The sequence below is a fragment of the Rhinopithecus bieti genome, unplaced genomic scaffold (assembly GCF_001698545.2).
Source record: "Rhinopithecus bieti isolate Rb0 unplaced genomic scaffold, ASM169854v2 scaffold_18504, whole genome shotgun sequence".
In the NCBI taxonomy this organism is placed as follows: domain Eukaryota; kingdom Metazoa; phylum Chordata; class Mammalia; order Primates; family Cercopithecidae; genus Rhinopithecus; species Rhinopithecus bieti.
In genome coordinates, this window is record NW_016809260.1 from 945,259 (window position 1) to 961,608 (window position 16,350).

The 16,350-nt window shown below is 37.5% G+C and overlaps 1 protein-coding gene and 1 pseudogene across 1 annotated transcript in view; one reads left to right on the top strand and one right to left on the bottom strand.

The window, feature by feature from the left end:
- Positions 1-16,350, bottom strand: part of LVRN (laeverin) — a 72,338-nt gene that overhangs the window by 42,134 nt on the left and 13,854 nt on the right. Inside the window, 2 exon segments of the mRNA XM_017888988.1 lie at positions 2,477-2,616; positions 3,755-3,897. Coding sequence (XP_017744477.1) covers positions 2,477-2,616; positions 3,755-3,897 — 283 coding nt within the window.
- Positions 10,915-12,710, top strand: LOC108540004 (probable ATP-dependent RNA helicase DDX43 pseudogene; annotated as a pseudogene).

Here is a 16,350-nt window from a genome sequence, read left to right on the forward strand (position 1 = left end):
CCCGCCACCTCGCCCGGCTACTTTTTTGTATTTTTAGTAGAGACAGGGTTTCACCGTGTTAGCCAGGATGGTCTCGATCTCCTGACCTTGTGATCTGCCCGTCTCGGCCTCCCAAAGTGCTGGGATTACAGGCTTGAGCCACCGCGCCTGGCCAGGTAAGCAATTTTTAATAGAATTGCTAGCATTAATGTTAAAGAACATGTATAAAACTTAAAGATCTTGGAATGAAAGTTACCAAGTGAGATAATTAAAATATTCGTCCTGTTGTGAATGCAGTTAATTTAAGGAAGAACGCTCTGTAAAACGTTAGAGAAAATGCTAAGGAAATGAAAGAATCACAGTATTTACAGATTTGTGCCCTCCAAGAACATATTTGTCTTACTGTGCTTTTATTTCTGCTTAAAAGTATTTTTAAGAATTATGTAAATTCTGAACTACTTACATGTTTCTTATGTTTATTCTCATGCCACACATTAACCACACTTTCCATTTCACGAAATCTTTATCTGTTACTTAATGAGAAATTTGTAAACGGGTTGGACTCTATTCCAAGTGGTTTTTTTTGTTCCTCTGCAGAGTGTGTAATGGACTCATTAACTTTGTAAAGCTGAGCTGTAGCCAAATGTTCACATTCCACTGATAGACTCATGCCAAACTTCAGTGTGCTGGCTAAGAACATGAGTGTCTCAGGCATGCTGCATTTCCTTGTTGCTTCTATGGCAGCTGGCATCCTTTCCAGGGTGATCTTTCACCAATAAATAGATATCATCCCTCTACAAGAATTGTTGACTGTGCGGTAGCACTTACCACAACAAGGCACTTGAGATAATGGAAGCCGAGGAATCACCTTTGGTCTGTCATTACCTATGGGAGCCATGGGGCCCATTCCTCCTTGCCTAACTCAAAGCACATGCTTCCAAATCATGCCTGAGCAGATTTAACAATATCAGCCATGCACGTTTAACTTGGCCAGTGTTATATCTGTAGATGACAAGGATCTACCAGTAATTATTCAATAGGAAAATCCAACTGGAGCCAACAGCTTACGAAGATAACAAGCTGTCATTTGCGTCTAACACAGTATTATTAATTCATTAAGTTAGGAGGAGCTTTGAGAATCGCTCAGCCAACACAATATTATTAATTCATCACCAGGTTAGGAGTTGTAAAGGAGGAGTAGCTTTGAGTGATTCTCCCCTGATGAGGGGCTTGTCTCACCCACAGCTTCCTTTTCTCCACGTCAACGGTGCAAGCCTGGAAGATCTCGGGCCCAGGAGAGTATGTTAGCGAGCTACAGGGCCTGATTTTTCTCAGCTCGATGAAGTCTATGTGTCTAGAAAGAACTAGGCCTAAGGCCCACTGTGATAGGGAGTGAACCAGTATATAAAGCACTGCCAGTATAACCTCTATATTTTCCTAAAAGATTATTAAAAAGGGGGTAATTGGGTGAAAACTAGCGATTTCAGGACAGAGTGCCAACTTTACACAACTCAGAAACAGCATTGCATGCTCCAGAACTGAAGAATACGGCAGTTCAGCTTCTGGATAGGTATGGGGACAAGCGCGACTTTATTTTAAATGCTAATCCACTATGTAACTTCTGACTAAACTTGAGTCTAAGAATGCCTCTAAATGTCTAGTTAACGTGTTAACTCATTATGTAGAAACACCTATTCATAGTAAGTTTCCTTCAAAACCACCCTTGTTGTTCTGGAAATCATAGGCTGTGATGTGGCCAACTACACATTTCTTCCAGAGCATGTATGCTTTTCCCCGAAGATATAAGCCCTGGGTCTGGGGAATTGCAGAGCAAAGGTCTACTTGTCTTGCAGCCAGCCAAGACCATGCTTCTGTCTTTAAGTTCCCCTAATAAAACATCCCAAACCAACAAACTAGATTTGTCTGCCTCCTTCCTCAGTCTCTCAGCTCCTTCTGCATTTGGGGGTCCTTTGTTATATGGCCCTTTCACAGAACAACAGGGATAATATTTTAACCTGCATGCACCATTTCAGCCATAGCAGTTGTTCCTGGCTGGTATCTGTTTTGACTGGTTGATGCCCAGCAACGCTGGTTGCTAACTGTTTTGAATATCACCCAAGCTTCAAGACTCCATTAACCCTGGGATAAGTACACATCACACACTAAACCCAAACATCAAGGTACCAGTGCAGCAGTGCTCCCCATTCTCTCCTGTCTTCTGCAAAAGCAGAAACACACTGGGAAGAGGGGGCACAGACCTTGCCTTGAGGAGTGGGTTTAATATGGAGTCTTTCCATGAAAACCTATCCAAAGAACGGCAATAGGAAATGTTATGTCCCATTCTGCAAAGCCACACTAAGAACTTTTACAGGGCTTGGGAGAGAGAACTAGGAATCGATTTGGGATATGCAGGCATAACCACTGGATGCAGAAAAGAATAGATGAATAATCTGCAGCCAGTACACTCTTCCTTACCTACAGAATCTTCCTCACTCACCTCCTTGCCCCTTTCTGTTCTGTTGACATGGTCATAGTCACATATAACAAATGCAACTAAGTAAGTTGGCATGTGGGGCGTAGTGGAAAAGGTAGTAACAGTCCATTTGCTTCCATTCACATCTTCTTTTACAGACTGACCTAGAGAAATTTATTTTAGTTCAAATCACAGCAAATCTAAGCAATAACATGTCTTTGAAATAATTTGTCAAGTCAATTGTCACCCAGCTACTCCTTTCCAGCTATTCCTTATAGTCTAGCAGTTCAGATTTCTCCACCTACTCCTAAGCTATCCAAAACTACATTAGGAAAATCTCAAAACAGTATCTTGGGCCTGAATCAGCATTTTGAATAATATGGGCTTGATTGAGGGCCAAATCCACGAGCACTATAAGCTTAGTCCCCAATCTGCCTCCTTTCTCTCCCACCTAATTCTATTGTTTTCTAGTCCAGCCCATTTCTCACAACACTTAATCTACAGCTGCCCAGGCCCCATGGTAGGTCAACAAGGTGCAATTCTACTACTCTCAGGTTTCAACTAAGACTTTAGTGGAAGCAATCTGGGGCCTTTAAAGCTGAAATCACAAACTCAAATGCCTACAAGGGCCAGGCACTTGACGTGAAATGGGTTGGTGTACGCTAATAGAGAGTGGTGAGGATCATCTGAGAAGAGGCTGCAGGAGGCAGCCAACCTCCTGCTGGAGACAGCAAGACTTGTTGACCTGGGAACCTGCCTTTAGATGACCATTGTGGATGCTAAATTCCCTTTCAACTAAGGTCCTGAGACTTAAAGCCTCTTCTCAAATGTAACTGATCACTGCCATGTAAGAGCTGTAGGTCCAGTGTTGTTAGAACTTCTAAGTTTTCACATTTAAATTTTTATGTAAAATCTCTGGATACTTTAAAGTTGGAAACTGATTTAACAAAAAGAAAAAAGGCACATGAGCCAAATGAAACACAGCTGTGCACCAGATTCAGTCTAAGCCCACCAGCTTGTTATCACTAATGATCAACAGTTGAAGCCCAAACTAAGTGGCAGGCAGACTGCCTATATGTAAGAATAGTATAAAACCCACAGCTTCTAATACGAAAAGAATCAGGATTTACCATCTCCAAGATGTGGATGCTGACACATACCCCAGGTGACTGCTCTACCTAATTATAGTACACTGTAATTGTAACATACCATAATACACTGCCTGGAAAAGCTACTGGTGTAAATGTGATTACAAAATTTATATAGATAGACAGCTAGATATAGACAGAAAGCATTACTTACCTAGCTTTGGCATGTTGGAAAGGGCCACATAACTTGGATGATGAATAATTGTAATATTAAAAGTTGCCTTCAGAGCTGGCTCATCAAAACAAGGGAAAACATACCTGGCAAATGTTGGTTCCAGCTGGGATGCTAACAGGGCCCTGAAATACATTTTGGGGAAATTTTAATTTATTTTTATCTCAACCCAGTGGAACAAAAAAAATGTTGAGATGATGGTTTGTAAGTTAGACTGGTGTGTTAGAGGAAATTTCCTCTCATCTTCCTCACTGCCCACCCCATCACACCAACACACTCCAATTATCATGGCACCTTAGAATTCTCCTAAGACCTAAATACAAGCACACTCTTTACTTTTCAACCACAAAATAGTATTTGCTTTATTACATCATAAACCTTTAAAACCTTTTACAAACAGAATAGAAACAAATATAGCAAATATGCAACACCAGTCTTTTGAGAACCAGGTCTTTATAAAGCTAGGAGTACTTCTTTGAGAATGGTCCATTGCTTTCATCTTCCACTAAAGTAAAAGTCAGTGGAAGAATGTCTACATTTTTTTCTTTTTCTCACATGCCTCCTCTTCTTTCTAGCTAAAACTTACAAAAGTTTCATTATGGACACCCTTGGGAGTAAACAATATGGGTACAGGCTGATTGAACAAAACAACTTTCAATTATATATGGGTAAATGTATCAAATCCCTACTGATTGTTCCTCTATCTCCATGGCAAAATACAAAGAGTGACATTATCCCACCACACAAAATACAAAGAGTGACATAATCCCACCACACACTGGTGACTCACAGGGAAAAGCTTAGGGACAAGAATACCCTGAGCAGACAAGAAGATGTCAGGTATACCCTCTGCCACTACTGACTGAGTCTGATGACAGCATAGGTCCCAGCAAACAACTTCCTTCTCAAAACACACACACACACACACACAAACCCTGCAGTCTCATTATCCCATTTGCGAAGACTTGCTTACCTGGGAACCTGTCTTTAGATGACAACTATTGATGCTAAATTCCTTTTTCAACTAAGGTCCTGAGACTTAAAGTCTCTGATACATTTGTTTTTGCATCAGGCCCAATTCTTGAATAAATAAAAGGTGAATTCAACGAAGATATCTCAAGAGTGTATGCCATCCATTACTTACCCTTGTGATCCCTCCTTCACCATCATAAGGCCGCTGATTGCATAAAAATTCACACAGCTTTAGGAAGGACACGCAGGGCAGTTGGCACATGCAAACACCTCTCAGTCAGCTATTTTGAGGTGTCATAACATCATTGTATTGACAAAAACAGTAATTTATAGTAAGGCCTGTTTGGCTTATTTGCTCTTGCCCACATTATTATATGCTTACTTGCATAGACTGGACGGAGCCCTGTGGGCTCTGACATCAGCTACTTTTACTGCAAGACCCTACTCCACTCCATCTACTACCAACTGAGAAATCCTGGACAGTCACATAATCTTGTTAAGTCCCAGTTTCTCCACCTAGAAAATAATGACCCTATTTACCTTGTACTGCTGTTTGAGCTTTTAAATTATTGGTAATTAAATTTACCAATAAATCCCCTTTGAATTCTCCTATATCCCTTCCAATCTCACAAATCATTCTTGATACAGATGAACTATAGGATAATTCAAAGAGGGATAAGTTACAGGATGGAATAGAGGTTCGGAAATCACTAGTTTCAGATGCATCTTTAAATGTCCCAGGGTTAGGGAAGGTGAGAATGGTTAATGGGTACCAAAAGAAAAACAGAAAGAATGAATAATAACTAGTATTTAATAGCACAACACGGTGACTATAGTCAAAATAATTTAATTGTACTTTTAAAATTAACTAGAGTATAATTAGTTTGTCACATAAAGGATAAATGCTTGAGGGGATGGATACCCCATTCTCCATGATGTGATTATTATGCATTCCATGCCTACATCGAAGTATCTCATGTACCCCCACACATATATATAACTACTATTATACCTACAAAAATTAAAAATTGAAAAAAAATGTTCTAGGGGCTACAGCTGACCACAGGTTAAACACGAGTCATATTTGTCTCCCCAGTAAATTTGAAACTGCTAGAAACGAGAGGTTATGTATCTTTTTCTTCTGTATAAGTTGACAAAAATCTGGGTTCACAGCAATTGTGTAAGTATCTGTTTAGCCAAGAACTAATATAAAACAAAAGCAGCATGATATCAGTATATGCAAAAGAATATAAAGTACTTTGGCAGAGTTTGTTATACTGGCATTTGTTTTATGGTTTTAGTTACTGTCTTTAAGGGGATGGGACAAAGTAGAGAAAATTCAAGCCATTGACCATATAGTGGAAAGAACAGGCATGAACAGGAAATTCAGCCACCGGAGTTCTTGCTTGGAATCTGTAAAGGCTGTTGTGTAACTTTGGGAAAGTTGCTTAACATACCACTTAAATTTTCTATAAAATGTAGATGATCTCTAAGGCCACTCAGAACCCTAAAACTGTGATTCTAAGAGCGATTAAGATATCCAGCAAGATGGAAAAAGAGCCCATGAGTCATCTAAAGTTGGGAGAAACAACCCCCTTCCAGGTTCATGCATGGCCTTCAGGAGGTCTTTGAGCCCTCTGAAATTATAGGATATTTTGTACAACTGGTGGCATATTAAAAAATACATGCTTACGTATTTTTTAAAAGCCAACAAATGCCTATTGTCTTTGTAACAGAAACTATAGGAAGTAAAGCTTGATCATACATTCTCAGCTGCCATGACCTCACAAAGCTTACGAATCTCAAAGAGGCTGCAAGGTGGGGAGCGGAGAGAAAATTAGACTCTTTAAGGAAGTGGGAAACTTTATTTTACAGATTCCAAAAGTGAACCTGGAGCATAAAAGCAGGTGGAGATGCCAGCTTAAAGAGTCACCACTTTAGCAAATCAAACATCAAGCAAGCATCTTCCAATTCCATGATTCAGGTCTCCAAATAAGTAAAATAAAGTCTCTCAAATTTAATTCAACTATTTCCCTCCCTAGTTTTATGCAAACAAACAAAAAGTTAGGGGAAAATCCCTACAACACACAGTCTCTGGCTCTCAACCTTAACTGCAGAAGTCAGGTCTAACCAGCAGCACATATGATCTAATTATGCCACCTCTGGGAACCTCACAGTGGTGTTTCCTTCCCTTTTCTCTGTGCTTTGGACTCAAGCAACCCTCTAAAGATACTCTGACCTCAGAAAATAGAACTATTCACCAGCCTCTCCTCCCTTCAGATCTCACTGAAACATGCTATTATGGTGTCCATTAAGTCTGTGTTTAGAATTGTCAGCTGGTGAGGGAGTTAATTTGGGAGAATTTGTCTCCTTGTGGGTCAGTATTGCAGAGCAAATTTACTGCCCTCTTGTCTAGAAAGAGAATCATGGACTCACTGTTTTCTCATGCTGGAAGTGGATCACGGACTCACTGGTTTCTTTGTAGTCAAGAACCACATGACACCTTTGGAGAATAAATCTACTACCACATTAAAAAAATCTACTACATCCACTCAGTAAGCTATTTCATTCCAAATTATTTTACGAACTTTGTATGCCTACAGCTCTAGTTAACAGGTGCTGAATAGTATAGTTGGACAAGTATTAAATAAAACTCTTAGGAAAGTTGTCCTCCCACACAGTGTTTTTTACACAATAACGCACTCAGAAATCAAAATGTTTAGTAGAGCCAGATGTTACACTTACTGGACTGTGTAACATCCAGTGAACCACATCCATGTGGTTCAAGGGTTGGCTTATGAATCATGTTCATTTATTACTTGTGTAATAGAATCTGAAAACTGAAGTTTTCACCAGGCAACAAAACATAATAGATGTAAAATTCCACAGAAAGGTGCCAAAACATGTTATGAAAATTTTCAAAATAAATGGCCTTGAGAACCTGGGTTTGCCTGTTGGGCTTCTCAGCTACATGAGGGCCACAGAATAAGGATCAGAGAATAGAGACAAAAGAGATCAGAGAAGATATCTCTTGACGGATGGGAGGGGTAAGCATTATTTTGCCAAGCTTTCCATGCTCTCAGGGAGTTGGGAGGAGGGGCAACCTTCTAACTATGGGCTTGGAGGAGAGAATCCCTCAGAGAGCAGTGAAAGCGTTTCCTCAGGCTGAGAGGCTTAGAAGCCCAACTTACTTTTGAGAAAGATGAAGTTGACAGTATGGCCAAGGTCTAACTCCTACCAGGTGGGGATCTAAAAGGCATGAGAATGGCTGACTTCTTTGGAGTGCTGCTGCCCTGGGACTCATGCCAGTCTCAGGCCAGGGATGTATGAGTGTTCCTTCCAAGAGCTGTGTCCCCTACCACACAAAGTGAGCCAGTATGGGGATTGTCTTGGGTTAGTACAATAGAGCCACCTGGAGGAGTCTGGAGGAGCTTTGAGATATGCTGCTTGGTGTCTACGGGCTAAGGAAGAAGTCATGCTGATTATCAGAACAAAGAAATAGGAGAAGTTGCTGAGTCAAGGAAATTGTAGAAAAAAAGAGGGAAAATAATGAATAATCCAGGAAAATGACATCTCAAGGGGAAAATGCATCTGTAAGACCAGAATGAGAAAAAATGACAACAGTGCCAGCTCAAGTAAGAAGTCCTATGCATCCCCTCTCCCTGTCACCCCAGCCCCATGGACCGCCATGGAATCAAAATAGCAGCTATCAAGACAGGCAAAGAACAGTAGAAATGTGAGGTAAAGAAAAGAAGAAGGACTACCACCCTCTACCTTACTGCAGACTTCCATCCCAGCCCAAGAGTAGGGAGTGGAGAACGGGAGAAAATGGAGTTGGGAGAGAAGGAGTTTTAACAGTAAATTAAGTTTGAAGGTTTGAATATTACACAGGACTAGATTTTCTAATTTTCACATCTAACTTATTTGTGACTTAGCTACTGTAGATCACCTGTCACCTAAGAATAAGCAGGAACTTACAGGCTGCTGGGGTCCTCATGCAGAGCAGAAAAGTTACCCCATGGACTAAATTTCCCACTGTAAAAGGACAACAGAAAAACAAAGTTGTGTTTTTACTGTTCTATAAGCTGTGCTGTTTCAATCTGCTAGCTATACCTATTTTCCAAAGACACAGGATCTGAATCTTTGCTGTGCAAAACCATCTCCCAGAGAGAACTGCTCAGCCACATGAAATATGTGGATTTGACACTTTTATAGGATAATGAAATGACATTTTCCTCTGTGACATCAGCATCATGTGTCTGGCACTTGAGGTCTCCGACCTTGTTTTGCGACTTACAAATTCTTTTCCTAATACTGCTCAAATTTCTCTCTTGTATGTCATACCCTAATCACCATGCCAGATTTCCTAGCATAAACAGCAACTGCAAGGAAGTCTGTTTCTATTCTCTGTTCACTCTGCCTATACCTGCACAAATTCATTGATTTTAATCATGCTGCTTTCACCTTTATTTGGCACCACAAAATATCCTAATTTTCACCAACTATTTCACACTTTCCTTATTTGATCTTGATCATTCTATTTTCATTTCTTTAAATATCTTTCAGTTCCTTCTTTTCTTTAATCAAGGGAATGCTAGACTCAAAAATGCAAGAAGTATTCTGGGAATCTTTGAACAAAAATGGGATTATATGAGTTCTCTTATTAAATTTCAAAAGTGAAGAGACCTTAAAGAGTCCCACCATCTTAATTTACAGATGTGAAAACTGACTCCCCACGAGTTTATGCAACTGATTAGACAACCAGCAAGTGCACAGTGGTACCAGAATCAAGGCTCCAGCTCCCAAGCCTGGGGTCCTTTCCAATGCACTGCCTGCTTTGAAGTACATAATGTAATAAATACTAAAACTAAACTAAACTAAGATGTCATGAAGATGACTAGAGATTAACTTTATAATTAATAGCATTCCCAAATCTAAAGATAATGAGACTTCTGTTTGCCACCACAAAGGAGTAACATAGGCTCAAATCAGCCTTCTGCTAAAAACAGTTTTAAAACCTGACAAAATATATAAAACAACTATTTCAGACATACAATAACCAGAAGCACAGGACTGTGATCCTCAAGAGAAGAGAAACAAACAAGGCAAAGGCTCCAATTACCCTGTTTTTCTGCCTTGAAGCAGTTTCTAAACTGCAGCACAGGAAATAGAAACTGAAACAATTCAGTGGTCTCACTGAGTTGAAGAGACAGACGTTAGAGTTCAGGGACACCTAGACAGCTAGAATTTGCAGAGCAGAGTATAAGAGAAGAGGTAACTATGCAGAGAAAGACTTCCAGAAATCTGCATAGGATTCCCCTCAAATCTTTGGTCAAATATTAATCATCATGAGGTCAGGCAAAGAGAAGCTGTTGGGGAAAGAATACGTACCAGGGAAAGGTAAGCTGAACACTTCCCAGAGTTCACATACTGTTTGGAGTTGTGGAATTTTCTCGAGCCAGAGTATTGAAATCTTCAGAATATATAGATTATTCAACAGAGGGAGTCCAGATGGGTGATGCCTGAGTAATGACCTAAAGTAGCCCTACAGTAAAGGCTTCTTTAGAGTCATTCTCAAAGAGCTTAAAAACACGGCTCAAGAGAATCAAACAAGGATCAACAGGATCACCAAGTAACTTCAGATACTATACAAAAGGGCCAGCATTCTCTAAGCAATAAAACCAAATCCAGCATTCAACAACATAAAAGTTTAAACGTCAGGCATTCAATAAAAAAATGAGGAAATACCCAAACATTTGGAAAGCAAATAATGCAGTTCTAATAACACAGGAGTCACAGATGAAATCAAAATGGAAATTAGAAAGTATTCTGAACTACCAAAAAAAGAAACAACATAACATCATTTGTGGCATGGCATTAAAGCAATAGTTAGGGGGGAAATGTATCATATTAAATGCCTATCTGAGAAATAAAAGGGTATTAAAGTAATGAGTTTGTGTCAACCATAATATAGAAAAAGTAAAAATAAAGCCCAAAGTAAGAAGAAGGGGATAATAAAGATCAAAATATAAATCGTTGAAATAAAAAACAGAAAATCAATAGAGAAAATCAATGAAGCCAAAAACTGATTCTACAAGAAGATTAGTAAAATAGATAAATCTTGACACAAGTCCTACAACAGCACTGTCAGGTAGTGCAGAGCTGGTCAGATGCACTTACTCTCATCTAACCAAAAAGTAGAAGCCAATGCCATTACCTGGGTTGTTGCTACCTGGCGAAGCTCAACAGTATCCTGAGCACCAGAGAGGAGGTTGGCAGAGGAACTCAATCAAAGAGGTTGTGAAGGATATAGGGGTGGCAGAAGTGGCACCGAAGAGACCCCTCTATATCCCTGGAGGCTGCAGCCGCTAGTCACTGGGAGCCACTGCTTTGTTTCAGATTGAAGAACGACTTAGTTGGTGCAGTGATCAGTCATGGTGGGTCAAAAATAAAGGATAGCCAAAGCACAACAAACATCAAAATCCAAGTAATAAAAGGACATCTGGATTCATTAGTCAACATTTTTGGCAGCAAGGCAATGCAAACAAAAGCACAACTAGTAATAGATAAATGTGTTTTTTAAAAAAGCAAATTACAATTCAGAACGCAGAATTGATTTATCACCAATTGAGAAAACCTTTTACAAAGAATCAACAACAAGTTCAATATCCCAAGTGCAAGTAGACAACTGGAGGAAGGAAAATTTTAATATAGCGTGTGATGACTTGAAAAATGATAAGACACATCCTATCCCCAATTCTACCTGCACATTTGATGATGCCTTTCAATGTTATTCTGAAGTCATGGAAAACATCAAAAAGGCAGGTTTTCAAAAACCAACACCTATTCAGTCACAGACATGGCCAATTACTCTGCAAGGAAAAGATCTAAGAGGGGTAGCCCAAACTGGGACAGGAAAGACATTATGCTATTTAATGCCTGGATATATTCATCTGGACTTCCAACACATAGAGGAAAAAGGAATAGACCTGCATGTTAGTCCTTACGTCTACTCAGGAGCTAACTCTTTAAGTGGAAGCTGAGTGATGCAATAAAAGTTTAGAAGTATTTGTGTATATGGTGGTGGAGATGGAGACAAAGAAATAGAAGATCTTAGGAAAGGTATTGATATCATAATTGCAACTCCCAAAAGACTGAATGATCTGCAAATGAATAACTTTGTCAGCCTGCGAAGTATAACCTACTTGATTTTAGATGAAGCAGACAAGATGCTGGACATGGGGTTTGAACTCAAGATAATGAAGATTTTGTTAGACGTGCACCCAGATAGGCAGAATATTATGACCAGGCAACTTGGTCATATTCAGTTCATTGACTCGTACAATCTTATTTGAAAGAGCCCATGCTTGTCTACGCTGGTACACTGGATCTGGTTGCCATAAGTTTAGTGAAGCAAATATAATGATCACCACAGAGGAAGAAAAATGAATTTATATCTAAAGTTTTCTAGACAGTATTTCACCCAGAGACAAAGTGATTGTCTTCATTTCCCAAAAGGCAGTTGTAGATCATTTATCAAGTGACCTAATACTTGGAAATATATCAGTAGAGTCTCTGCATGGTGATAGAGAACAGAGAGATTGGTCGGGAGAGAGCATTGGAGAATTTTAAAATAGGTCAAGTGAATATTAATTGCTACTGACATAGCCTCCTGAGGTCTTGATGTCCATGATATTACAGATATATATAATTACAATTTTCCATGGAACACTGAAGAATATGTATACTAAATAGTGTGCACAGGAAGAGCCGGAAGGACTGGAGTGTCAATTATACCTGTGACTAGAAATGATTTGAGGGTTGCCACCAAATTGATTAATATTTTAGAAACAGCAAACCAGAGTGTTCCAAAGGAGTTAGCATTAATGGCTGAGAGACACGAGGCACATCAACAACTAAAAAGGAAATGGGGAGACTTCAAGGAAGGCCCAATAAGTTTTATTAAGATCTTTTGTTGAAAAGTGTTACTAGCTTACCAGATGTAAAACTTTAATAACACATATACCTTCAAATGCCTGCTTTCTTAAACTAGGCTTCATTAGTGTTTATACTGCAATTGGCATTACCTCTAAGAGTTTTTAACATAATAAATTGTTAGGTGTTACTCTTTCACTACTACCTACAGTCTAGTGAATGTATCTTTAGAGTTGGTACGTGTATAGATTGGTATAACCTCCTATGAACAACTTGGTAATGTATAAATTATAAATACATAGGCCTTTTGATCTGGCAATTTCTCTTCTATGAATGCATTCTACAAGTATGTCTAAAATATTTGTATATCAAAAGACTAACTGAAATGTCTAGAAAGGGACTAGATGAAGTATTAAAAGCAAAGAACTTTCTACTATGATGATGGACTGAGTTAAAACAGTAAACCTTACCTCCTACTTCAAACTCAACAAAAAAGCTAGATAAAGTATTTTGGAAAAAGGTGTTCCCAAAGCTGGGTTATGAATGGGGGCTTATTATATTCTGTATACGTTTAAATAATTTTCCATAATAAAAAGTCCATATTTACCAGCCTGAAAAAAGATAAATCTCAAGGCAGACCAAATAAAATTATTGAATATTAGAAGTAGAAGAAACCTATGAAAGCTGAAGAAACTGGTTAGACAACTAGTAAGTGTTAGAGTGGTACTAGATAAGGGCTCCAGCTCCCAAAGAGAGAAGACACAAATTTCCAATATCAGGAATAAAAAAGGTGATGTCACTACAGAGTTTATAGATGTTTAAAATAATAAGGAAATATTTTGAACAATTTTGTACTTACACATTTGGCAACTTTGATTAAATGGATGAGTTCCTAGAAAGAGACAAACTACCTTAGTATACTAATGAAGAAATAGATAACCTAAATAACCCTGTATCTATTAAATAAATTTAACTTATAGTTAAGAACCATCCCACAAAGAATTTCCAGGCCCAGGTAGCCTCATGCGTTAAATTCAATCAGAAGGTTAAGGAAGAAATATTACCAATTTTATATAAATCCTTTCTGAAAATCAAGGAAAAGGGAGTACTTCTGAATGCAATATTTGAAGCCAGTGTTACTTTGACATCAAAATCGGACAAATACATTGCAAGAAAACTACAACTACAAGTCAATAACTCTCATGAACATAGAGCAAAAAGTCTAAGCAAAATTTTAGCAAATCAAATCTAATAATATATAAAAAGGCTAATGCATCAAGAACAACTGGAATTTATTTCAAGAATTCAAGGTAGACTGGGTGCAGTGGCTCATGCCTGTAATTCCAACACTTTGGGAGGCCAAGGGAGATGGATTGCTTGAGCTCAGGAGTTTGAGACCAGCCTGGGCAACATGGCAAAACCCTATCCCTACTAAAAATACAAAAAAATTAGCTAGGCATGGCAGCATGTGCCTGTAGTCTCAGCTACTCAGGAGGCTGAGGTAGGAGAATCACCTGAGCCCTGGAAGTCAAGGCTGCAGTGAGCTGTGATTGCACCACTGCACTACAGCCTGGGTACCAGAAGTGAGACACTGGAAAAAAAAAATGGAAGGCTAGTTTATCATTAGGAAATCAAATTAATTTATCATATTAATAAATTAAGTAATAAAAACTATATAATCATCTCAAAAGATGCAGAATACACATTTGAAAAAATAAAACATCCATTCCTGATCATAGCTCTCAGAAAATTATAAACAAAAGGAAATGTTCTCAACCTAATGAAAAGAATCTACCAAAAAAAAAACCTTATAGGAAAAATCATAATTAATAATTAATGGTGGAAGACTGAATGCTTTCACCCTACAATAAGAAATGAGACTAGAATATCTTTACTTACTTTTTCTATTCAACACTGTATTAGAGGCTCTAGACATTGAAATAAGGCAAGAAAAATAAATAAAAGGCATCAAAACTAAATAGAAGTAAAACCATCTTTATTTAAGACAGTATGACAACATATGTAGAGAATTGAATGGAAAATTAAAAGCTTTTTTTAAAATGAAAAGATGCTAAATGAAGAAGTGATTTAGCAAAGTTGTAGCATATGAGATCAATAAGCAAAAATTAATTAGCAACAAACAATTAGAAATTTGAATTCTTAAAAATATCATTAACAATAGATATTCAAAATATAAAATATCTAGGAATGAATCTGACAAAATATGTGCAAGATATATACAGTGAAAAATATAAAACCTGAATTCATAAAATAGTTATGAACCTATTTTTCAGTTGTGGTTTGTCTTTGTACTCTTTTAACAGTGTCTTTCAAAGAGCAGAAGATTTACATTTTAATGAAGCTCAGTTTATCAATGTTTCCTTATATATATCAAGCTTTTGATGTTGTATCTATGAAAACATTGTCTATCCCAAGCTCATATAAATTTTCATCTGAATTAATAAAAATACTTGAATTTACAACTGAATTCATAAAAAGACTTATTCATGAATATTCCTGGAAACTTTATTTGTAACAGCTCAAAACTGAGTAAACAAGACCTAAATAAGTAGAGAGATAAACCATATTTATGGGTTAGAAGATTCAATATTTTTAACATTTGAATTCTCCTCAAATTTTTCTATAGAGTCAACATAATCTTAGTCAAGATCCCAGCAGGTGCTTTTTTTTCTTTATTTAATAGATATTAACAAGTTAATTCTAAAATTAATATGGAAACACAAAGGACCTAGAATATCGTAAATAACTGGAAAAAAGTTGGTAGATGAATAACACCTAGTTTAAAGATTTATTACAAAGCTACAATAATCAAGACAATACAGAATTGGCATAAAAATACACAAATAGATCAATAGAACAGGCTAGACAATCAAAAAATATACCACATATATATGAAAAACTGACTTTTTTTTACAAAAGTACAGACACAACTGAGTATAGATAGCATAGACTTTTTAACAAATGGCAGTGGTACAGTTCAATGCCCATATGCAAATAACTCTTTAATCCATACCTCACACCATATGCAAAAATTAACTCAAAATGGATCATACATCTAACTATAAAACTTCTGAAAGAAGGCATAGAAGAAAATTTGTACGAGCTTGGGATAGATAATGTTTTCATAGATACAACACCAAAAGCCTGATATATACATAAAAGGAAACATTGATAAACTGAACTTCACTAAAATGTAAAACTTCTGCTGTTTGAAAGATACTATTAAAAAAATACAAAGACAAGCCACAACTGAAAAAATATTTGCAAATCATGTATTTGAGAAAAGATCCTCTCTAAATTCAAGAGTAAGAAAACAAACAGCACAAGAGAAAAATGGACTGAAGATTTTATCAGACATTTTGCTAAAATAGATGGATAACAAATAGTTACAGGAAGTGATGCACAACATTTTTAGTCATTAGGAAAATATAAATTAAAACCATAATAAAGAACACTATACACCTATTAGAATGGCTAAAATGAAAAAATCTGGCAATACCAAGTGCTGATAAGGATTTGGAACAACTAGAATTCTCCCATATGTTGATAAAAATTTTAAATGATCAAATTTCTTGGAAAACAGTTTTGCATTTTCTTAAAAAACTAAATATTCATATGATTTAACCACTCCACTCTTAGGTATTTACTCA